The sequence below is a fragment of the Balaenoptera musculus genome, chromosome 13, assembly GCF_009873245.2.
Source record: "Balaenoptera musculus isolate JJ_BM4_2016_0621 chromosome 13, mBalMus1.pri.v3, whole genome shotgun sequence".
Lineage (NCBI taxonomy): Eukaryota > Metazoa > Chordata > Mammalia > Artiodactyla > Balaenopteridae > Balaenoptera > Balaenoptera musculus.
Window position 1 is genome coordinate 43,642,413 of NC_045797.1, and position 26,042 is coordinate 43,668,454.

At 33.1% G+C, this 26,042-nt stretch overlaps 1 protein-coding gene across 5 annotated transcripts in view; it reads left to right on the plus strand.

Annotated features, from left to right (window-relative positions):
• The window catches only part of CCDC88A (coiled-coil domain containing 88A), a 123,816-nt gene that overhangs the window by 68,449 nt on the left and 29,325 nt on the right, over positions 1-26,042 (plus strand). For all 5 annotated transcript variants that reach the window (XM_036872495.1, XM_036872498.1, XM_036872496.1 and 2 more), the window contains exons 9-18: positions 94-175; positions 2,761-2,919; positions 4,386-4,532; positions 5,126-5,270; positions 8,089-8,273; positions 13,606-13,743; positions 15,107-16,177; positions 17,517-17,644; positions 20,377-20,515; positions 24,260-24,424. In XM_036872495.1, coding sequence (XP_036728390.1) covers positions 94-175; positions 2,761-2,919; positions 4,386-4,532; positions 5,126-5,270; positions 8,089-8,273; positions 13,606-13,743; positions 15,107-16,177; positions 17,517-17,644; positions 20,377-20,515; positions 24,260-24,424 — 2,359 coding nt within the window. The remainder of the gene's footprint in view (positions 1-93; positions 176-2,760; positions 2,920-4,385; positions 4,533-5,125; positions 5,271-8,088; positions 8,274-13,605; positions 13,744-15,106; positions 16,178-17,516; positions 17,645-20,376; positions 20,516-24,259; positions 24,425-26,042) is intronic.

Here is a 26,042-nt window from a genome sequence, read left to right on the forward strand (position 1 = left end):
TAATAATGATAATAAGTTTGTATTGATACAGATGATGATCATAGTTTTCAAAGCATTAAGTTTGTTATTTAATAAATATTTTTTGCATTTAAGGGAGGAAAAGACTGAACAGTTGTTGGACTGTAAACAAGAACTTGAGCAAATGGAAATAGAACTAAAAAGGCTGCAACAAGAGGTTTGTACCTGGAACTTTTATTATATAGGATCAATTGGAAATTGATTTTTGTCCTTATAATATATAACATTTGCCTTACTGCTTACTGAGGTTTCATGAGATCCAATGACTTTTTCAGTGTTTCTCTCTTCAAAAATGCCACAACCAAAACTAGAAATCAAAACTAGAAAGGTCTTTGGAGTTTTCTTTTTTCTCTATTAGTTCTATTCAAACTTTGCTAAGATTCCAAGGAGCCTCTTAGGACTGGTGCAGTTCCAGGTTTCTCTTTTTTATGTATTGGCTTCTGTGGGCTTGGAAGCTGGAACAACTCTAGGTCTCTGCTCTCTGATGGTGCTTTATGTTAACCTTATATATGACAGAATGCTTTTTAATTTTTCACTGTTTCTACTAAATAAGATCCAAACTTTTACTTTTTTAAAGACTATTTTTTTTTCTAATGCTTTGTGTTTTTTCATCTTGAACCAAGACTGTTTAAGAATTTGCTTCTTTTAATTACTCTGTAATGTTTCATTTTCATTTAGAGGTAGTACAAGAGGTCTTCTTTAACCCATAAATGGTAAGGATTGGGGTAAGGCTGGACAATTATTTCTTCTCCTTACTTCACCTAACCTGCGATTTTAAATTCAGGGAACATTTCATTTGCGGGATCATAAACTGGGACCTTTCTAGATGAATGAATCTAGGGATCATAATTTTTAGTTTTAGATTTGCTGTTGCTGCTATTCCACTTCTTGGTAGCAGGGTTTTTTTGTATTTGTGTTCCATCTAAAATTGTCATTCTCAATCTTTTTGGTCTCAAGACCCTTCTTTACTCTTGAAGATTAATGAGGATTATTTAACGTGTATTCTCTTTACTGGAATTTACTATATTTGAAATTAAAACTAAGAATTTAAAAAGTATTTATTAATTCATTTAAAAATAATACTCAATCCACTCCATGTTAACATAAAAATTATATAGTAATTAAATAACCATTATTTTCCAAAACAAAAAAAAATTAGAAGAATAGTAGTGTTTTATATTTTTGCAAATCTCTTTTTTAAATGCCTGGATTAATTGAAGACTACCAGATTCTCATATCTATTGAATATTTCTTCATTCAATCTGTTAAGATATCACATGCCATGTATGTAGCCTCTGAAAAACTCCACTGTCCCTTCGTGAGAGAATGAGAGTGAAAACAGCAAGTACTGTCTTAGTATTATTATGAAAATAGTTTTGACCTCATGAATTCCCTGGAAGGGTTTCAGGGACCCACAGATTTCCCTGGATCACACTTTGATTACTGCTACTCAAAGGATTACAAGAGGGCTTTTAAAAGGTTGAATTTTAATACTTATTTCAAATGGCGTAAAGATATGTACTAATCATATGCAAGTAATCATTCATGTGAAAGTATTAAAAACTCAGCAGGATTTTGGTAACATGTCTGGGTAGAAACATTATTTCTCTAAAGTAACTAATGATCAACTTTTGTAACAGTTTGCCTCTTCTGTGTTTTTACTATCTGACATTTTAAAGTTAACTTTTCACCTTAAATTCATTGCAAATGGTTATGTTGAGGAGAGGTTTACTTACTTTAAAATATCCTGAATATTTTTTACATTCTTAATGGAGAACATTATATATAAAAGTTTGTATACAAGCATATGCTTTTATTTTTGTATAGAAACATATATTTAAAAAATTTTTATTATTATTTTTTAATATTTATTTATTTATTTAGCTGCACTGAGTATTAGTTGCAGCATGCAGGATCTTCATTGCCATGTGCGGGATCTTCATTGATGCATTTGGGATCTTTAGTTGCAGCATGTGGGATCTAGTTCCCTGACCAGGGATCAAACCCGCTCTCCCTGCATTGGGAGCACGGAGTCTTAGCCACTGGACCACCAGGGAAGTCCCTAGAAACATATATTTTTAAAATACTTCTTATTCCTGGTTTAAAAAAAGGCTTTTTTATCTCCTCATTTAAAAAAAATAATTAAGGTGTAATTTATATACCATTGAATTTACACTTTTCGCAGTCCATCGCCTTAACCACTTGGCCTTCTCGTCCCACAAAAATCACACTTTTAAAGTACACAAGTCAGGGACTTCCCTGGTGGTGCAGTGGATAAGACTCTGCGCTCCCAATGCAGGGGGCCTGGGTTCGATCCCTGGTCAGGGAACTAGATCCCACACGCATGCCGCAACTAATAGTTTGCATGCCACAGCTAAGGACCTCATGTGCCACAACTAAGGAGCTGGTGAACCGCAACTAAGGAGCCCGCCTCCCACAACAAAGACCCGGTGCAAATAAATAAGTAATTTAAAAATAATAATGATAAAGTACACAAGTCAGGGACTTCCCTGGTGGTCCAGTGGTTAAGACTCTACGCTTCCAATGCAGGGGACACGGGTTCGATCCCTGGTCGGGGAGCTAAGATCCTACATGCCACAGGGCGCGGCCAAAAAAAAAAGTACACAAGTCATTGTTTTTTTGTGTGTTTTTTTGGTAAATTCTTCAAATTGTACAACCCAAGGATTATCAATTTGAAAATAGAAAATAATATTTTAAATATTAATATTTGTTTATATTTAGAACATGAATTTGCTTTCGGATGCTCGTTCTGCAAGAATGTATCGAGATGAATTAGATGCGCTTCGGGAGAAGGCCGTCAGAGTTGATAAGCTTGAAAGTGAAGTTAGCAGATACAAAGAGAGGCTACATGATATTGAATTTTATAAGGCAAGAGTTGAGGTATGTTACGTAATTTAAACCATTCACAGTTCTTTTCTTTAGAAGTATTATGATTTTTCAAAATGCATTTAAAATACACTTTAATAAATGTAAGGAACTCTTGAAACATTGAGCAAACTGTAAATAGCATCAGGTGTTTATTTTATGATAGATCAGCATATTGTTTAGACTGGTAAAAAGGGATTTTTGGATGCTATTCATTTTATTGAATTCTTTGGGGCTCTTCTTTCATTCCTTTATTTAGTATTGTATGTAGCGAAGACTTTTGAAATCAAAATAAAGTATATATCTCTACTAATTTCTAACTCGTTCCTAGAAGTGAGTGCGAAACATATTTCTGATTGCTGCTCAACTCAGAATACTAAATTAGGATCAATGAAGACGAAATCAATATCTGTCTCCCTCTCTCTCTCTCTCTCCCCCTCCCCCCACCTCTCTGTGTCTTTCTTCCCTCCCACCCCCATTTGTCTTCTCTCTTTTTATATATATATATATATATATGAACAAATTAGAAAAAACAATTTTTCTTAGTTAATGGTTGCAGTTCTGTGTTACATGAAGTTGAGTTTGACAGCAAGAGTTTGAAAATCCTTGCTTCTTGGCATTCTTTTTTCCTTTCTCCGTGATTTCTTCATCGTCTGTAAACAGAGAAGATTTTGGTCAGTTTTAATATGGGGATAAGAAAGAAGGAGTATGCTAAATCAGGAAATGAAAACATTATAACAGAAAGTTAGAACTTAGCCTGAATGTTACCAGAAAATAGACCCAATAGAGTGCAAAGATAAGGTGTATATTAGTTCTTTGTTAATTGTTTAAATAGGCGTATGCATGGCACTATTAAGGGATCCTCATGGATGCCACTGTTTTAATATACTTTCTCTTGACTTCAGCTTATAAACCGTAGGCTTAAACTTAGCAATGTAGATTTGTGAACATGTCTTCAAAACATACGTAGGAGTTTAAAGATGTTTATGTAAAATATTTATTGATAAAAGCCTTGGTTTATGATTCTGTGAGTCTTAATTCAAGTCTTGGTATTTTACTCTAAACCCCCAAATTCTTCACTTTCAAGTAGAGAGAAACCTAAATCTATTTCAGTAAATAAATTAAGCCCTGATTCTATGGCGATTGGTGTCTTAAATATCTGGAAGATACTTATACTGAGTTCCTTATCCTTGTGACTTAGGAATTTAAATATACCCTGACAATTTCATGTGAAATTATAGTCGTGTTATTGATCCTAATGTAAGTACTGAGTATTTTGTTTATATAATAACTTAAATTCTGGGAAATAAAATGAAACCAACTATATTTCTGTTATTCAGTAGCTTTACGCTTGCATAGAACTGTTGATAAAGACAGCTTAATGTCTTACTTTATAGTAAAGAATTTTTATGTTTCAGAGCTTTAAAAATTAACATATTAATGTATTTGTGACAAATAAAGCCTACTTGAAATGTTTATAGGAATTAAAAGAAGACAATCAAGTTTTATTAGAAACAAAAACCATGTTGGAAGACCAATTAGAAGGAACTCGAGCTCGTTCTGATAAATTACATGAATTAGAAAAAGAAAATTTACAACTGAAGGCTAAACTGCATGATATGGAAATGGTACGTATTATAAGGTAGATCTATTACATGGCCTCTAAGTAAAAATTCTAAGATTTATCTGATTTTCCTATAGTGACAAGGATGGCTAGTGTCCTTAAGGCCTTAACAGAGAAGAGATAGCTAAATAAATTAGATGCTTCCAATTTTATATAAATTCAGAAGTAGTAGAAATTTATGCTTTTGTTACAGAGGGGTATTATTTATTAATTTTGACTACTGTTTTTTGGAAAACCCTAATAAGCCGTTGTGCAAACACTCCTTTAGAATATAGAAATACAACTATTTGCTAAAATTTATCATTGGGTCAGAAATCATTTGTTATATCATTAAAACAATATAATGACTATGAAGAGGTGTTTTCAGTGTCCCCAAAGATCACTATAAAAGGATGTCAGATACCTGATCAGTTTAGTGACCAGCAGTAATAATTATAATTGATTATTAGCTTCAAATTGTGACAGTTTTAAGGAACTCACAATTTATCTCATTATACAGTTTCTGATAAATGAAAGTTATAAGTAATAAAATATTAGCTTGAAATTGTACTGTTTCTTAGCTTTCTTTTCTCTCCCTACTCCCTGCCAATAAAAAAGGAGCGTGATATGGATAGAAAAAAGATTGAAGAATTAATGGAAGAAAATATGACTTTGGAAATGGCACAGAAACAAAGTATGGACGAATCATTACATCTTGGCTGGGAGCTGGAACAAATATCCAGAACTAGTGAAATTTCTGAAGGTATTTCCAATACTCTTTTTTTTTTTAAATTTAAATGGATGAATGAATAAATGAAGTTGTATTTATGCTTACATTTCTGGATATTTCATTGCTGTTCTTTACTTTCCCTGGTTGGAGATGTCGCAAAAGGCCACATATCTCCCTAGATAGAATTTCACAGAGTAATATGTTAATTTCCACATGCCTGGGTCTGGTCCTTATCTTTGCATGTCTTACAACTCAACTTTGAGTGCAGTAGCAGATTCGATCAGTTGTTTAGGCACAATTTCATGTTCATATCACAATAAACTGGGATATCAGTTTATTACTTTATTTTGAGAGATACAGCCATCTACTAAATAGAAAAGAAAAGTCATTAGCTGGTCACCATGTTCTTTGACTTTAGGCAAACCTAAGTAGGAAATCAGAATGCAGTGGGAATATTCTTTGGTGAATATGTAGCCAGAATAAAGCAAGTTAAGGATCTTTATGGCTACTTTCATCAATATGTTGGATTTTAGGCTTATACCTACCATTTATACCCTGGAGGTAATGAAAGACCCCAGATAAATTTTTAACTTTCGGCTCTATTTCCTAGGCTCCACATTAACTTGTCCTCTTTATTAAAGCTGGGGCACACACATACAATGTGGCTTTTTGTGTTAAAGCTTTGAGTTTACTAATACTGCTATACAATACTTTATTTAAATTATACCCAGGTCACATTTATTTGAATTAGACTGGTTCCCTAATTCCTTAGTTACCCAGTATTTAGATTATTATACCTGTTTTTCTTCCTTCAGCAGATATTTTATTAAGCACCTACCATGTGTAAAATATTATACCAGGCCCTGAGGATATAGTGGTGAGGTAGACATAAGGTCTGAAAGAGCTTATAACCTGGCGCTTAAAGAAGTTACTTCTACAGATGACTCATCATATTTATTACTATTAGGCTTTTCCTAATTTTACACTTGAGAACCTAATTCCGGATTCTGGGACCCCATGTAAATTGACTTCATAGTAAGTAACTATATTCAGCTGAGAATGAATTTGCTGGGATGTGTTACTTAAAATATTTGTGGAACTTTTTTACTGTATTCCATGTGAATTTAGTTACAAAGAAAACAATTCAGACTTAAATGTTTTCTACTATTACATTAGTTAAAATTAACACTGTTAGGAGTTTTCTCACCTGTTAAGTGGGGATAATAATAGTAAGTACTATCTTATAGGGTTGTTGTGAGGGTTGAATTTGTTAATGAAGCCCTTTAGAACTGTGCCTAGTAAATAGTAAGCATTTGAGTGTTTTTTATTATTATTATTATCATTATATCACATTTGTTTTGCGGGGGTCATAGAACATAAAATTCATTTAGTGTGGCATAGTTTTTTTTTAAACTATACAAGGGACTTTCTAGAAAATTTGCAAACTCTGGAAAAATATAAAGAAGGAAATCAAAGTCACTAATAATTTCTTGCCTTTTACATTTCACAAAATTTGCTTCTAGAATTTTCCTACACACGCAGGGTTATCTTTTATATCAGCAGATCAGTGTGTATATACAATTAAGGTTCCTTTTTTCATCTAAGAATATAACGTAGACAATCTCCCATGTTAAAAATGTGTCGTAAGTATCCTTTTAAAGTCTTTGTAGTCTGACTGGAAGCTTCCTCAAAGCATGTAGTATTGAAAGCTTTATTAAGGCATATCATGTTTTTTGTAGCCTGATCTTGTTTGATTGAAATGCATGACCTCAAATCATGCAATTAGAGTTGTACTTAAGAAGACTTGGACAACTAATGGAATTTATAAAAAGTCAATGACTACCTAGTATACTAGCTTTTAATAAAAGATTAACAATGTGCTGACTAGAACAAAAGCTTGAAATAAGAATTGAGGCTCTCTTTACTTAAAATCTAGGGGATATTTTACTCTACCTAATTTTTAAAAGAATGTATGACTTATGTGGCTACATGTTTGTGTGTGTGTGTTTCTTTGCTTTTTATGATGGAGGATTTCAAACGTACGCAAAAGTAGACAGACCCAGAAATTCCCTCCTGTATTTCTGTTTATTTCCCTTCCTGAAGTCTAGGATTTCAAAATAAATTCTAAGTGTCATATTTCATTTGTAAATCCTAATATTTTTATATCATCAAAATATTTAATGAGTCTGTTATAGGGTTATTAAAAATAATTATTTTTGGCTTACTGGAGAGCATCATTTACAGAAGTCGAAACTGAGTTTTCTTATTTTAAAAAACAGAATGCTGAAAGCTACTTAGAAAGATGATTTCTGTTGGCAAAATGGACTGCATGTTGCTGTTTATACATAATTAGCCAGGATTCTTCATTTAGAGAAAGACTTTTTTGAAGTGACCAGTGTATAGTACTGTCTTGCCTTTCTCAGAATCAGATTAGGATTTTTTTCCCCCTCAAACTGTTTTCCTTTATCTTTGAAAGTGTGGTGTAGGATATGCTTTATACTTCTTATTTGAGTCACACAATGACTCTCTTAGATACACAGAGTAATAACTATATTTTGTCAAAGTAACCTAAGAGTCATTGAGGTTAAAGTTAATTTCTCATGGAACTAGAACTGAAAGTCTAGTCACTTCAGTCTAAATTTTGTACTTTTTTTTTCACTAGAATGCTTATGGATGCATTAGAAATTCAATATTTACCTGTATTTTATATCTCTTATTGTGTCTATCTTGCATAACTTTATAAATTTTTTATAAAGTTAAGGACCAGGAGATTTCATGTATTTACACTAAATATTTTAAATAGTGAAGAGTAAACATAGTTTTACCAGTGACGTATTTTTCAATATTATAGCACCACAAAAATCCTTGGGCCATGAGGTAAATGAATTGACATCAAGTAGGTTGTTGAAGTTGGAGATGGAAAATCAGAGTTTGACAAAAACTGTAGAAGAGCTTCGGAGTACTATGGATTCTGCAGAAGGCACCACTTCCAAGATCCTGAAAATTGAAAAAGAAAATCAAAGACTAAGTAAGAAGGTAAATAAAAATTAATATTTAATGTAATGTAAAAAAGTATATGTAAAAGTATAAATAAATAGCACTGAGATAGAACATTTATTTTCCAGCTTTTAGTGTACCCTCAATATTATTTTAACTTATTATATAAAATTTCAAACTTACAAAGTGTGAAGTGAATGAACTCATTCAGCTCTGGACTCATTCATTCAGCTTCAATAATTATTAACTTATAGCCAGTCTTACTTCTACCCTTGATACTCTCCTAACAGCCACTAGATGATTTTGAAGTAAATCCTAGATGTCGTACTATTTCACCAATAAATATCTCAGTATAAATCTCTAAAAAGTAGGGAAGTTTTTAAAAAAAGAATAGTGACATTATCACACTTAAAAAATCTTAGTTTTGGGCCAGCATTTAAATTTTTCCAAATCTATTAAGATTTTAAAAAAATATTTTATTTGAATGTGAATCCAAATAAGATCAGTGCATTCAGTCAGTTGATGTGTCCCTTAAGTCTTTTTTAGTCTATAGATTGACTCTTCTTTCCTAGAAAGTTTTCTGTTGAAGAAACCTCAAACAGGTGGCACATGTCTGGTTGTCTCTCTTTCTGTGATGTTAGTTGTCATAGAAAATCATTTGCTTAGATCCTTGAATTAATCAGAGGTTACAAAATCTTGATATTATATCATCCCTTCTTAATTTGGTAGCTAGAGTATTTCTATAAGAAAAAACTTTTCTTTTTAGAAACCATTGGTTTAAAAAAATAAAACCACCACTGGTTACTCTGAGAACAGCTCTTAGGGGTAAAGTAGGATGAATGTTTGATTCTTTACCTTTATTTACCAGTTTCCTAGTAATGAGTCAGTTCTCTCATATCCTCCTGAGATAGTTAATGAGTGAGTTTGTTGTTTGTTTTAGTGTCGTTATGAACTCATGGATTTAAAAATATTTAAAGTATTTTAATACACTGTATTTATTTTTCTTACTCTCCCAACTCTTTAAGCTGCTTCCTGAATCCTTATGACATGACCTTAGCACTCCTGGAGAGCTTCCTTGCTTTCTACCATGACAAAGTGTTCTCTTAAACATTTCCTGCCTCAGTCCTGAAAACAGCTATTTCTCCAAAAAGCCCTTGTTCCTTTTAGTGGGAAGTGGTATTTAGATACCACAATTTAGGGATTGTGAAACCTGAATTTTAACTAGACTTTGAACAGAAATACAAGTGTACCTTTTTTTTATTGCATTTTACTTTATTTCACTTCACAGATAATTGTGGTTTTTACAACTTGAAAGTTTAAAGCAACCCTGCTTCAGACAAATCTATCAGAACCATTTTTCTAACAGCATTTGTTTATTACTTCGTGTCTCTGTGTCACATTTTGGTAATTTTCACAATATTTCAAACTCTTTCATTGTTATTGTATTTGTTATGGTGATGTCTAATCAGTGATCTTTGATGTTAGTATTGTAATTGTTTGGGAGTGCCACAGACTGCACCCATATAAGATAGTGAACTTAACCCATAAATGGTGTGTGTGTTCTGACTTCTCCACTGACTGGTGAGTCCCCCGTCTCTCTCCCTCTCCTTGGCCCTCCATATTCCCTGAGACACAACAATATTGAAATTAGGCCAGTTAATAACCTACAGTGGTCTCTATGTGTTCAAGTGACAGGAAGTGTCGCACGTCTCTCACTTTAAATCAAAAGCTAGAAATGATTAAGCTTAGTGAAGAAGGCGTGTTGAAAGCCAAGACAGGCTGAGAGATAGGCCTCCTGCACCAGTTAGCCAAGTTGTGCATGCAAAGAAAAAGTTCTTGAAGGGAATTAAAAGTGCTACTCCAGTGAATATCTGAATGATAAGAAAGTGAAAGAGCATTATTGCTGATATGGAGAAAGTTTTAGTAGTCTGGATAGAAGACATGCGAGCCACAAAATTCCCTTAAGCCAAAGCCTAATCGAGAGCAGTGCCCTCTCTTTGATTCTTTGAAGCCTGAGAGAGGTGAGGAAGCTTCAGAAGAAAAGTTTGAACCTTGCAGAGGTTGGTTTGTGAGATTGAAGGAAAGAAGCTGTCTACATAACATAAAAGTACAACAGGAAGCAGCAAGTGCTGATGTAGAAGCTGTATTTAATTATCCAGAATATCTAGTTAATATAATTAATTAAGGTGGCTACACTAAACAGTAGATTTTCAGCGTAGTCAAAACAGCCTTCTATTGGAAGAAGATGCTGTCTAGGACTTCCATAGCTAGAGAGAGTAAGTCAGTGCCTAGGTTCAGAGGACAGCCTGACTCTCTTGGTAAGGGGCTAATGCAGCTGGTGGCTTGAAACTGAAGTCAGTGCTCATTTACCATTCCAAAAATCCTAAGGCCCTTAAGAATTCTGCTTAATCTACTTTCCCTGTGCGCTCTCAGTGGAACAACAAAGCCTGGGTGACAGCACATCTGTTTATAGTATGATTTACTGACTATTCTAAGCCCACTTTTGAGACCTTACTGCTCAAACAAAAATTCCTTTCAAAATACTGCCGATCATTGACAATGCACCTGGTCACCCAAGAGCTCTGGTGTAGACTTACAATGAGATTCATGTTTTCATGCCCACTAAGACAACATCCATTCTGTAACCCATGGATCAAGGAGTAAGTTCGACTTTCAAGTCTTACTCTTTAAGAAATATATTTTTTAAGGCTATAGGTGCCATAGAAGGTGATTCCTCTGATGGATCTGGGCAAAGTCAATTGAAAACATTCTGGAAAGGATTCACCATTCTAGATGCCATTAAGAACATTCGTGATTCATGGGAAGAGGTCAAAGTAACAACATTAATAGGAGTTTGAAAGAAGTTGATTCTGACCCTCATGGATGACTTGGGGGTGTTCAGGACTTCAGTGGAGGAAGTTTGTCAGATGTGGAGGAAATAGCAAGAGAACCTGAATTAGAAATGGAGCCTGAAGATGTGACTGAATTGCTGCACTCTTATGATAGAACTTTAATGGATTAGGAGTTGCTTCTTATGTGTGAGCAAAGAAAGTGGTTTCTTGAGACGGAATCTACTGGTGAAGATGCTGTGAAGATAGATGAAATGATAACAAAGGACTTAGAATATTACATAAAGTTGATAAAGCAGTGGCAATGTTTAAGAGAAGTGACTCCAATTTTGGACTCCAATTTTGAAAAATGTTCTGATGCTGTTAAATGGCATTGCATGCTACAGAGAAATCATTCATGAAAGGAAAAGTCAATCAACGCAGCAAACTTTATTGTTTTATTTTAAGAAATTGCATAGTCACCTCAATCTTCAGCAACTACTACGCTGGTCAGTCAGCAACCATCAACAACTAGGCAAGACCCTCCACCAGCAAAAAGATTATGATTTGCTGAAGGCTCAGATGATGGTTAACATTTTTAGCAGTAAAGTATTTGAAGGTGTGTACATTGTTTTTTTAGACATAATGCTATTGCACACTTAATAGACTACAGCATAGTGTAAACACAGCTTTTATATGCACTGGGAAACCGTAAAATTCATGTGACTCATTTAATTGCGGTATTTACTTTATTGCGGTGGTCTGGATCCAAACCCGCAATATCTCTGAGATATTCTGTTTTCCAACTGTGGGACAGTTAGACCAAGGAATTTATTTTTGCATATCTTTCTGCCTACACACACACACATACACAGACACACACACAATACATAAATAGAAATCATAAAAGCATACCTGATATTTTTATCATGAACCCCTCCCATCACATATACTCTAAAATGTGCTTTCACTTTTGTTTCCAGTTCTTGGTCACTGTGAACAATACTGTAATAAATATTCTTAAACATGTGTCCTTATGAATTAATTTTTATTTCTATTTGTAGTCAGCCATGCCTAGTTTTTCCTTCGATGGATCCTGGGTTTCTAGACTCGGTTATGAAAATCCCTCTAATTTTTAGACCTGTAGTTTTGAACAGGTATGCCTCAGAATCACTTTCAGGACTTGTTAAGGTACAGATTGCTGAGCTCTATGCCCAGGGCTTGTAATTTGGTAGGTCTGGGGTGGGGGCTAAGAATTCTCATTTCCAACAAGTTCCTAGGGGATGCTTATCCTGCTGTTTTGGAGCCATGCCTTGAGAACTACTGCCTTTGATAATGCAGATAGACTAGACTCCTTGATTTTCTTGCAAGATTTTACTCTTTTAAAACATTTTTGCATCATCTTTAGTTCATTAACCAAATAATCTTAATAAGTATTTCACAATAAATATAGTGTTAAAGTAAGAGTGACCATTTAGAATTTGGAACAGTTTTATTTTTGTCACTATAATTGGATCTGGAAATTTGATTTTGAAATTAGCTTCTAATCTAATTAGTAAATTCTTATGATTCCAGCAATTTTTGATCAATTCATTGAATATCTTTTGTAAGCTGAATGTTTCACTTGAATTCCATAACACAACAGATGCATTTAATTAAATAACTACTATCCATATATTTCAATCAATAATGGGAGAACCAGATTAGTTATTAATAGCTTAAAGTTTCCTGATTGTGTAAATTAATGTTGAATTGAGTTATTGGATTAGATTTGTGACTTGATGCTTTTGAGATATTACTTCTTAGAGTTCCTTACTATTAATATAAGGATTTAAGTAATATTTAAACTTGAAGTGGAGTATTTTACATACCCAAATCTTCTTTATTTTTTTTTATTACCTGGTTTGAATATGTTATATAATGGGAAATCAATAGTTCGGCATATTTTGAAGTTGAATTTGCTTTTTCATACTTATTAACCTCATACTTTATTATATCTTTAAAATGTGTAATTCACAATAAATTTAAATGTATAATTTAAGTATTTGCTGGAGTTTTGTTCAGACCTTATTTTTCTCTAGTAGTCTCCTTTTTCCTTTCTCTTTTCTTTTTATTTTAATCCAAGTCCCTTCTTGTTTCCTCATTTTCTCACCTTTTCCTTCTTGAGCACTGAAATTCCTTGACTAATTAAAATTTCACTTTACAAATCCATTCAAGCCAAGAGAGTTTTCAATAAGATTTGTACATTCTTCATATGGCACGTGTGTATATATTTAGTTATGTTTGTGTTTAGAAGTAGAACTTTGCCCTCAAAGATGCAGAGGATAAGAAAGATAGTCATGTTCTGTACGTTTTATACAGCTGCTAAAATTAGCTTGGAATGTTATCAATACTTGAATTTTTCTATGAAATTCTTAAATTTCACCATTTGAGTATTAAAACTGTGTTCTATCCTTTATTCAATGATTAGCTTTTGTTTTTACATGTTTCCACTATTGTGAAATATTTAATGATATATTGTTTTGTGATTTCATTTTCTCCAGGTTGAAATTCTTGAAAATGAGATTATTCAAGAAAAGCAAAGTCTTCAGAATTGTCAGAATTTAAGCAAGGATCTAATGAAGGAGAAAGCTCAGCTTGAAAAAACAATTGAAACACTTAGAGAAAATTCAGAGAGACAGGTTCTTAAATTTCCTATTAAGCAACATATTTTAAAATGTATTAACACAAGTTATTTTAAAGCTTGTGCAAAATGTTCATAATAATGTTAAATGGAAATATTTTAGAATTTTTTAGATTTTAACATAACTATGGTTTTACCTCATTTTCTATCCCATGCATTGTAGGCAAGTTGAAGGGAAAGCTTAGAATTTTTTAAATTGCCAGTGTGCTTAATAATTATCTGGTATAAAATTTTGTGGTACCTGTGTTTGAATTGCTTTCAAGTGTCAGTGGAATAGAACTGCAGATTTTAAAGTCCCTGAATGAAGTTGGGGTGAAATGCAGCTCTACTCTGATCCCACTAAGGAGGGACAAGTGGTGGCAGCACATATCTTGGATATTTTTGTACTTGCTTTCAAGTGTTTATTGGTTATTCTCATTTTATGCTTGAGGAAACTGAGAATTGAATAGATTAAGTGACTGGCTGTTTTAAAATTTCTAATTTTTAGAAGTAAAATGGGGACTTATCTGAGAGTCCAATGGTTAGGACTTTGCGATTACACTGCAGGGGTCACGGGTTTAATCCCTGGTCAGGGAACTGAGATCCCACACCCTGCATGCTGCACGGTGTGGCCAAAAAGGAAAAAAAAAAAAAAAGAAGTAAAATGATTTGTTCTGTATTATCTAGGTATAGTCCTCAGGCCACCTATAAAAATACAGATTTCCATAGAGCTACAGAAGAAAAATTCTAGAGCTAAGCATGAATCTCTACTTTTACAAGGTTCTCGGGATTGTTTTACACACCGAATTTTAAGAACCATTACAGTAGGCCGTGGTATAAATTGGATGGACTAGTTTTAAAATGTACCAGAGATTTTGTTATTTTGATGTTTCAAAATTAGAATTCTTTTAGGGAATAAATACACACAGATACACACCAATGTACATGCACATATAGCAAATAGTGTATTTACTGAGGACTCACTGTGTATATGCATTGTGAAATCTATTGAATGAACGTAAAAGCTTGTATCTTCAAGAAGATATGTATGTACATTTCACCTGTACTCATATTTGAATTTAAAACATGTAACCATAAATGATCTGAAGATCATTTCGATTAATATTCAATACATTTCTCTTAACCATTCCTTTACATTATGGATTCCCTAAAGATGTGAACTTTAAAGACATGGCAGTATATGTACATGGTGATCTCTCAGTAAATATTTGTTGGAATTAAAATTAAGGTAGACGGTTTTAGCACCTTTTTATGGTGTGATTTCTGTGTTAGTTTTTGGAGGGGGGAAAACTATGTAAGTTAAAATATTTAGTTCATGTTCAGTTAAGTTTTAAATTTTCTCCTTTCTTTTTTTTAATTAGATTAAAATATTGGAACAGGAAAATGAACATCTGAATCAAACTGTGTCCTCCTTAAGGCAGCGCTCCCAGATAAGTGCTGAAGCAAGGGTGAAAGACATTGAAAAAGAAAATAAAATTCTCCATGAATCTATCAAGGAAACCAGTAGCAAGCTAAGCAAGATTGAATTTGAAAAAAGGCAAATCAGAAAAGAGTTGGAACATTATAAAGAAAAAGGAGAACGAGCAGAAGAACTTGAAAATGAGTTACATCATCTTGAAAAAGAAAATGAATTGTTACAGAAAAAGATAACCAATTTAAAAATTACTTGTGAAAAAATTGAGGCCTTAGAACAAGAAAATTCAGAGCTAGAAAGAGAAAATAGGAAATTTAAAAAAACATTGGATAGCTTTAAAAACCTTACTTTTCAGTTAGAATCCCTAGAGAAAGAGAATTCCCAGCTTGATGAGGAAAACTTAGAACTGCGAAGGAATGTAGAATCTTTGAAGTGTGCAAGCATGAAAATGGCTCAGCTACAACTAGAAAACAAAGAACTGGAAAGTGAAAAAGAACAACTTAAGAAAGGTTTAGAGCTCATGAAAGCATCTTTCAAGAAAACAGAACGCTTAGAGGTTAGCTACCAGGGTTTAGATACAGAAAATCAAAGGCTACAGAAAGCTCTAGAAAACAGCAATAAAAAAATTCAGCAGTTGGAAAGTGAACTACAAGACTTAGAGATGGAAAATCAAACATTGCAAAAAAACCTAGAAGAGTTAAAAATATCTAGCAAAAGACTAGAACAGCTAGAAAAAGAAAACAAATCATTAGAACAAGAGACTTCTCAACTGGAAAAGGATAAGAAACAACTGGAGAAGGAAAATAAGAGACTCCGACAACAAGCAGAAATAAAAGATACCACATTAGAAGAAAATAATGTGAAAATTGGAAATTTGGAAAAAGAAAACAAAACACTTTTCAAAGAGATTGGTATTTATAAAGAATCCTGCATTCGTCTGAAAGAATTAGAGAAAGAAAATAAGGAGCTCGTGAAAAGAGCAACTATTGATATAAAAACTTTAGTTACATTACGAGAGGTAAATATAGTTACTTAAATTTCAGACAAATATTTTTATATTTTTAACTCAGGGCTCTTTAAGTTTTAACTCAGTAATTTGCATCATCTATTTATGGTTCAAAGTAGAAATTCAGAATTAGAAGCAGTTTCCAAGTTTCCTACTTTTGTTAAACTAAGGAGCAAATGTAAATTGTATTTTTAAAGAAATTGTAATAATAAGGTTTACATGTGTTATCTGACTTATTTATTACATTATAATTTTATACTTTTATTTCAGAGTAATATTAAAACCTTTGATCAAAACTGTTACTGAATGTGATAGCTACTAGTTATTGAATGTGCCAAATGCTGGACAGTTTTTACAGCCAATCCTTTATAGGTGTTATCTCCATTAGATTAGAAAACTGAGGTTCAGAGACATTAAGTAACTTACTTAAGACCACAATGGTAGATTTGGATTCCTGGATTTAAATCCAGATCTTTCAGACTTCAAAGCCCCTTGAATTTTGACTTCTAAGCTACAGAATGCAAATCAGATTGAATTTAAAGGTCAACATTGAACAATTGGTAGTTGGTTGGATCTGTGTGTTGAGAAGAATTCTGAAATTTATGAGTAGATTGGCAATAAATTGTTGGTATAGCTCAGGAGATAGCATGCTTGGCTCTTACTTGCTATCCCTATGCTATACTATATATGATAACCCTTTAAGTTCAATTGAAAAATATCTTAGTTAGCATTCTGACAGAAGTTCACATTGGGAAATATGCCTTTCTGCTAAAGAGGCATTGAGAAGGGACCATTATTATCCTTTCTTTTTCTTTTTTTTCTTTCTGTTGTTCTACAGTCTTACAGACATGAACAATAGGTTCCTGGTCCCATCTCTAAGAATTCCCCCTAGTTATTCAGTTCAATATCTTAGGCCTCTTCCACTGGGAGAGGGGTGCTTGTGGTGGGAGAAGGGTGTTATATCCAACATATATTCATAGGAAGAAATGTGCAATAAGGTTCTAGTTCATTATTAAAAAGTTAATGGATATGTGTTGTTTTCCCCACAGTTTTCAAGCCTAAGGTGTGTAATCACAAGTACAAGTTTCTCCTTTTAGTCTTTAAACACTAAAAAGTTAAAACGAACTATTAGCAAAATAAAAGAAGGAAAACAATACTGTTTGAACTAGGTGATAATTTTGTTGCCTAACTATTTTTTATTTATGAAGGAAAAGCTCAGCAACACCATTTCTGTCTTTCCTGGTTTAAATTGTATGTATTCCTGGATGGTGGTAGTTGGAATCTTGGTTGAATTTCTTGGATGTTTATGTTCATAACACTCATGTGAGTTTTGCATTACTTTTAAAATAAGGATTTGGTGAGTGAAAAACTGAAGACTCAACAAATGAATAATGATCTTGAAAAATTAACTCATGAGCTTGAGAAGATAGGGTTAAATAAAGAGCGCCTCTTACATGATGAGCAGAGTACTGATGACAGGTGAGTACTAAGTCTATCTGAGAAACAGTGGAAATAATTTTTTTGTTTTTCAAACATTAATTTTGAGACTGAGAAGCAATTAAGGTTGAAAATAATGTGAAAAACTAAGGCTTGACAAACAGAATAAAAAATTATATACTTTAATTTGAGAATGTTCAACAGGTTTAAAGAGAATTTACCATGGTAAATATAGTCTATCAGTTAATTGGATTTTCAAGTAGTCTACTATTTGGCATCTAGTTGGCCACATGATTCCAGCTAGAATAGAAGTGTGTATTGTTAAGAATATTGTTTTTTGTACACTAGGTTTTAATTCATTGGAATTTTTGTAACTATATAATTTGTATTTTTGTTGTCTACCCATTATTACTGTTCTAGTAAGTATATTTTATATTAAATATATATAGGAAAAATTAATGCTGATTTTATGGGATTTATTTATGTAATTTTGAGAATATTCAAAGTTAATAGAATAGATTGATACTTTTAAAAGTTCTATAATAACAAATAGAAGTAATTTGAGGCATTTATTCTAGCAATCAATTCAAGCAATCTTAATTGAATTAATTACTATATAGGTATTTCATGAGAAAATATTTTTTGAGTTAAACACATCGTTAAGGGACAATTTAGTTGACTATCTTTTAATATAGATACTGAATATGCATCTCTGCTTTATTCAGACAGATTTTCTACCTGTCATGTGTAAGACATTTTAAATGTAGAGCAAAAAGTACAGCAAACCATGCATCTGCCTTAACTGACCCTGTTTTAAATTTATAAACCCAGCTCTTGAGGGGCCCTTCACACTGTGGTATCTCTTCCCAAACCTTACTTCATACAATTAATCAATGTTAATTAAGCTTTTATTATCTGCTGATTATCAGGCATCAAATAAATAATAATGTTTCAGCTGGATCTTGAAGAATGACAGAAATTTGCAAGGTGGAAATGGGGAAGGGCATTCCATGCAAATAAAGCACAAAGGTGTGTTGAGCAGTCCTGTGTGACATTATAGATGGATTAGAAAAGGGACAAATTTGAAGGTACAGAGACCATTTAGGAAGCTATTGTAATAGTCTAGGCAAGATGTAAGTGTATTCATTAATCCACACATTTTCATTTATAATGAAAGCATTAGATATGGAGATAAGGGTATGTATATTGAAATAAAACTTTTAGGAAAGGGAATTGAGAGCAGTTAATAACCATGATCATATTGGGGGGATCAGGAAACGAAGTGTCTTAAGCCACTAAACCTGCTTCTTTCTCAGCAAGTAAGTTAACCTTAACATCACAAAGAAAATTAGAGTTCACAGACATAAATTCCCTTAACATTCCATCCCCTCCATCTTGGAATTATGTGTATCAGCATCTGTCTTTACCTCTAATCTCAGATGGTATCCCTAATTCTTTTGTTAGTCTAACCTTTTCATCTTTCAGTTGATGTCGTTCCCTCTGACCCCCTTTGAAAATACAGTTATTATTAAGATATTTATTCTTGCCATCAAGGAATATACAGTCTAATTGTGGAATTGAATGTATAAATAGATAGAGTGCAACAAAGTAAATTTAGTGGTGGAATTGCAAACAGAGTGCAATGTGATCACTCTTGTCTTTCTCTTTTAACAGCTCTTTTTCCTGTGCCTTCTCTTTCAGTATGGTTTCCTAGGGTTATGTTGTTAAGCCTCTTATCCATTCCATGAGCATTCCTGTCCATCATCTCAGCTAATACCCATATTATTCTCTGCTTACTGGACATCTCTATCTGGACAGTCCAGAACTCAGGCATCACAAATTTAATATATCCAAAGTCACACTCATTACATGCTTCAAAATTGTTTGTTGACTCAAGCCAATATCAAAATGAGTGAGATTTGTTCTCTTTTCTCAATGAACTTAAAATCTGGCTGAGCAGAAAATATATACACACAAATTAGTTACAGTAAGAGGCAGAGTATGATAAAAATTTCTCATATTTGTACTTTAGGTTTTTATTTGGTTTAGTCATTGAGGTTCTTAGGTGTAGAAATAGATTAATCCGTAATTCCTAGTCTGTGGTTCACTCTCAAAGTGTGTTCATGAACTGTCCTTTTTTGTAAAAAAAAAAAAACCTTATGAATAATATAAATATTCATGAACCCACCATTCAGAAAGATAACTAAAATTTTGACACTCAGATCTATCTTCCTCTTCCTGTTCTGTCACCAGTATCTTGTGTCTTAACATATCATTCCTTTTTTTTTTAGTATTCTGCAAGTACTCTATGCCTTGAATGTAAAGTCTTCAGTGAGCTTTAAGTCAACTATTCATATGTACTTGTATAAATACATTACATATTAATATCATAGACAAATGCTTAATAATGTGATAAATCCATCCACTTACTCTTTGTATAGATTCTATTCTCACAAAACTGAAAGGAATATTTTGAGACTCAGATCTTCCAGATGCCTTTTTTGAGTACTAATTTTCGCTTTTGACAGCCTAAAATGTAATTTGGAGCTGTGATTTACAGATTTACTCAGTGATTTTTTGTTTTTTCATTACCAGGAATAGTTTAAAAGGGGGAGTGGGCAGTAAGAGCAGGATAATTTAATTTGCTTCTTTTTTAGAAAGACTATTTTATAAAGTCTATTTATAATATCAGTATCTGTGGTCATAAATTATCTTTAAAAATAATTTTCTGACCTCCAATAATGAACTATATTATTTTTATACTTGGATAATAGATACAAACTTTTGGAATCAAAATTAGAATCCACTCTAAAGAAGTCCCTTGAAATAAAAGAAGAAAAAATCGCTGCATTAGAAGCTCGATTAGAAGAGTCCACAAATTATAACCAGCAGTTGCGCCAAGAACTTAAAACAGTAAGTGTGACTTCCTTGGAAAGAATTTTAATTGTCTTTTTTTTTTTTCTTTTTTGGCCCCACTGCACGGCTTGCAGGATCTTAGTTCTCTGACCAGGGATTGATCCTGGATTGAACCCAGGCCCTGGCAGTGAAAGCACCGAGTCCTAACCACTGGACCACCAGGGAACTCCCTAATTGTCAAATATTTGGACAGAAAAGTGTAAAGTAGAAAATAAAAATGAAACATAATTTTATTAACATTTTGTCTATTCTTTTTCTTAAGTTTTAGAATATTCTTAAACAGATCTTTGTCGTGTAGTTTGTAACAAACTATTTTGTCTATACACTATAATTTATTCAATCCTATTTCATCTATGAATGTCCCTCAATGCAGTAAGGGACATATCAGAATTGTGCGAGTGGGATGGGGAAGAGGCAGGCTTATTTCATTGGGAAGAACTCTCAGTGTGATTCTGACACTTCACGGGCACTCTTTTCCTATTGAGAATCCAGGTAAAAGTTTGATAGACAAAGATATGGGTGTGAGGATAGCAAGTAGAGGGAAATAGTATGTGTGGTATAAGAAAGCACTTGATCTCAAAAATTTGAGGTCTTTTCTAAATTTGTTTTCTTGTGATATTTGGAATTATTCAGTGAAGTATGTGAGGCAGGGGCTACTATTTTCCCCACCTGAATAAACTGAAATTGAAGGGGCTTGCCCTTTCCATAGGGTTAGTGTATGGTAGATTGGTAGAGTCGTGTTCTGCCTTATTCTCCCTTTTATCAGCTCTGTAGTCATACCCGGAATGGTTTTACAGTCAACCAAACATTCAGACCAGCAAGTTTACTATAGGCCACATTTAGAACCATATGATTCAGAACACTATAGGAAATATAAGCTGATGGTAGGGCACTATCAGGTGTCCCTCTTCACATAATTGTCTGAGAGTCATCTTCTCACCAGATGACTGTTGGTTGTGTGTGGGAGCTGCCCTGGCTTTGAGACTTCATGCTTCACAGCAGTCATCATCTCTTGCAACAACTCCAAGGCATGGATTTAAGATCTTCACAGGCTTAAGATTTAAGAGTTGCTGCACTCAGAGAAGTTCAAAGGTGTAGCTGCCTATTAGATATTTATAGTTATCTTAATTACAAATACAATTTAGCAATCAGAGATCATTTTTCCCATAAGCAGTCTTGCCTGGTAACATAGAACATTCCAATTTTATCAGGTTTCCAGAGAAACAGTTACCCAAAGATGAATTTCTCATGCAGGAAGGGGAAAAGGATTTGTTCCTCATTTGCCAGTACCATCATTGCTGGTGTTTGTCTCAGACATTAACATGAAACATATTTTGTTACAGAAGAAATTCTGGAACTTTGTTTAGTTAACATAAAGGGTTGTCCAAAAAAATTAAATAAAACTTGGTGCCAGATGCCATTAATCTGCTTTATTTTCTGAATTTTTTGCCCTGTTAAGCAATATCACTACATTGCAAATAAAGTCAATTTCATGAAGCTACTAAGCCAGAAAATAAATGGGTTTGAGGATGGGTTAGTATAAGATGCATTTCAAGTCTAAAAGGTAGAGATTTAAAATTCCATCATTATCTTCCAGTTCCAGCCATTTTGGCATAATTGGACTATTATTGGACTAGCTTCCTGCCATAAACATGTATTCAACTGGAATTATACTGTTCTAATTTTTAATACTATACGTGAAGAGGTGTATCACTTGAACATAGACTATGAAAGCTAAATATGAGTAATAGGCATAAAATAACTGCTAAAATAGCATGACAAAGCGGTATAACTAAAATGCCAGCAAAGGAGATAAAATTAGAATCAAAAAATCCAAATGAAGGCAGAAAAAGAAAAAAGGGAGAACAAGGTACAGGTTGGACAAATGGAAAACAAGTAACAAGATAGCAGTTTCAAACCAAACCATGTCAGTAATCACATTAAATATAAACAGTCTAAACATCCCCAATTAAAAGGCAAAGAGTAATAAATTAGATAAAAAGGCACCTATATGCTGCCTCTTGAGAAACCTTGATGGAAAATATGTCATTTTCTATATGAACATAAGTTAGAGATTCTGATTAATGATAGATAAGGTAAAGGAACCATTTTTGAAACTTAGTTGTAAGAACAATGGGCTAAAAATGAGAAGTTTTGAGTTTTTTTCTCAGGTCCCCTTCTTAATAATGACATATGTCTTTAGCTCTTATAAACCTAGAAAAAAGATCCTGTGGGAAATTAATGTAAAATAGGAGACTGGAAATGATGCCATCCATCCATGTTATTAGGGTGTTGAAAGTATTTAAAAAAAAAAAATGGAAAATCAGGATCCCAGAACACCTGTTAGGTCACTTGCCAAGATTTAAATTACATTCTATCTTGGCATCTTTTTTTCTTTAGTCTCACATCATTATTTTCTAACTCAGTAGTAGTAGCAAAGTTTGAGCCATAAGCCTTCTTAAGGTTGCATCAGACATTGAATTATTTTAAACATTTATATCCTTGTCTCAATAGAAAGTTTGGGGTTAATTTAGAAATTTATGATAATCATTTCCTAGGATAAACTAGTAATTCAGGATAAGTATAATAATCATCAATTTAAATTGAAGAGAGTAATTGAGTTAATAGTTAATTTTAGATGATTACCAAGTTGTTAGTTTTTTTGTTTTTTTTAATTTTTTTTTTTTTTGGCTGCTTTGGGTCTTCGTTGCTGCGCGTAGGCTTTCTCTAGTTGCGGCGAGCAGGGTCTAGTCTTCGTTGCGGTGCATGGGCTTCTCGTTGTGGCGGCTTCTGGTTGCGGAGCATGGGCTCGAGGCACGTGGGCTTCAGTAGTTGCAGCACGTGGGCTCAGTAGTTGCGGCACACGGCCCCTAGAGCCTGCAGGCTTCAGTATTTGTGGCACACAGGTTTAGTTGCTCCGCGGCTTGTGGGATCTTTCTGGATCAGGGCTCGAACCCATGTCCCCTGCATTGGCAGGTGGATTCTTAACCACTGCACCACCAGGGAAGTCCCCAAGTTTTTAGTTTTGATTTTGCTCTCTTAAAGTAGGATTTGGTTATACCAGAAAACCAGAAAACCCTAGATAAGATATATCCTTGGATTGCTCACTCTTCATAAAAATGAATTACAGAAATTTTATGTGGGTCAGTATCTGAATAAAGAAGTCATTTATTTATTAACATAGGTCATTCTGAGCAACAAAATCCTTCTTAAAAGGCCAGACATATATAGATACTTCTTCAACTTCAGGTATCTTTTTAAGGGGAATTAACATGTGTCAAGTCTTTATTTGTTCCTGATATGGGAATCTCTGAAATCTCTAAATCAGCTATAAATAGCTCTAAAAACAATTGTTAGTATTTAGCAGCATGTCTATATCCAGTTAATCTATCCTTCAGTGATATTTTCGTCATAAACAGTAGGATCTGAAATTACAAAATATATTGTAGGAACATGGCATATAAGCAGAGTATATTTAATATTTCTACAGGAAAGGATTTGAATTTTACAAAGCATAAATTGTGATCATAATAATAATTATAATCATATATATTACTTATCATATTTTTAAATGAACTGTCTCTCACATTCACCAGACCATTGTGGAGTCAAACTAATTATGATAAATATTATAACCTTGGTGGTATGTTTTCTCCCCATTAAAATATTTTAAATAAACTAAAACAATATTATAAACCAACTATACTTCAATTTTTTTAAATATTTTAAATAAAATTTTAGGTGAAAAAGAATTATGAAGCTCTCAAGCAGAGACAAGATGAGGAAAGGATGGTACAGAGCTCTCCTCCAATTTCTGGTGAAGATAACAAATGGGAGCGAGAAAGTCAAGAAACAACCAGAGAGCTTCTGAAAGTTAAAGACAGATTAATTGAAGTTGAAAGAAATGTAAGTAGTTTAGTAGGAATAAGGTTTTCTAGAAGAAAAGGATCATTGAATATATAACTCAGAAAATTTATCTAATTTGTATCTTTGTTCATTTTATACTTTCTTGACTGGTTTATTTTTTAATATTAAAAACACACAGAAAAACTAATAATTTAATATTCTTTTCTTCGTCACCCTCATGTAAGTCCATCAGCAAGCTTTGTCAACTCTGTCTTGTAAATATAACCCAAACTCATCTACTTCTCTTCATCTCTGCTACTACCACTCTAGTCTAAGGTACCATTATCTCTCATCTGGACTATTAGAGTATCCTCCTAACTGGCCTGCCCCTTTCACTCCCAAACTAACCCATTCTCAATGTAGTAATCTAGAGTTATTTTTAAAACATAATCCAGGTCATGTCATTTTCCTACATAAAATCTTCAATGGCTTCCCATTTCATTTATAATAAAATCCATATTCTTTACTGCATCTGTAAGATCCTTTTTGATATTGCCCTGCCTGTATCTCTGACCTTATACCATATTATTCTTCCACCAACCATTTTTATTAATCAGAGGATATTATTATTATTATCTGTTAATATGTGGAAAACATGGAACAGTGACTGGCACATAATAAGTAAATTAATTGTAGTCATATTGGCCTTTTCCGTTTGTTCCTATCTCAGGGCTTTTCTGTTTGCTTGCCCTACCTGGAACATGTGACTGGCTTCTGTTAGCATTCAGGTCTCGTAACACATATGAGAAACCTCTACAAGAGGTTTTCCCTGACCCCTTCCCCCAGTAAAGTAGCTATCCCCAACTTAAACCATTTACTGTCACATCACTGCCTTGTTTAGTTTCTTTATAGAACTTTTTACCGGTGAAATTATTTTATTCATTGATTTATTGTTTGACTACTATAAAAAACCTCCTTGAACGCAGGTAGCTTGTCCTTCTTTTACATCACTGTGCCTTCAGTATGTAAAACAACGCTTGGTAGATAGCAGATACTTAATAAATATTCACTAAATGAGTTTACTAAATATTTGACAGTAGAAAATAATCAAATTCAACAACCATTTATCCTTCAAAGATAAATGAGCTTAAAGAACTTAACATGCTAACAAGTAAAATAGTTACGGTTTTCATTGTTTTGTAGTTTAATATTAATTGAAAACTTTAAGCCGTGAAGTCAAAAATTAATCTCCTTCACTATTGATTTCTACTTTCTCATCCAAAAATAATCACTGAAAACGGTTTTATCTTCCCAGAAAAATGTTTGTGATTTATCTGTTTATAGACGTATATTTCTTTTACAGATTTACACTTGTGGGATCTTATTTCCATTTTTCAATTATGTTATCTTAGAGATCTATTTTAGCAGATACAGAGCTATATCATTTTATTTAATAACTGTGTATTGTATTATTCCATTGTGTGCATGTTACCATAATTTAAATAAATCCCACATCAACGGACATTTAAGTTATTTTCAGATTTTGCTGCAGTGAAAATCCATATAAAACATGTTCATAGGGTAATAAATTCCTGTCAGTAGAATTGATAGGACAAAGAGCATATATATATATATACATATTTCAGTGTGTATGTGTGTGTGTTTAATTTTTTTTTAA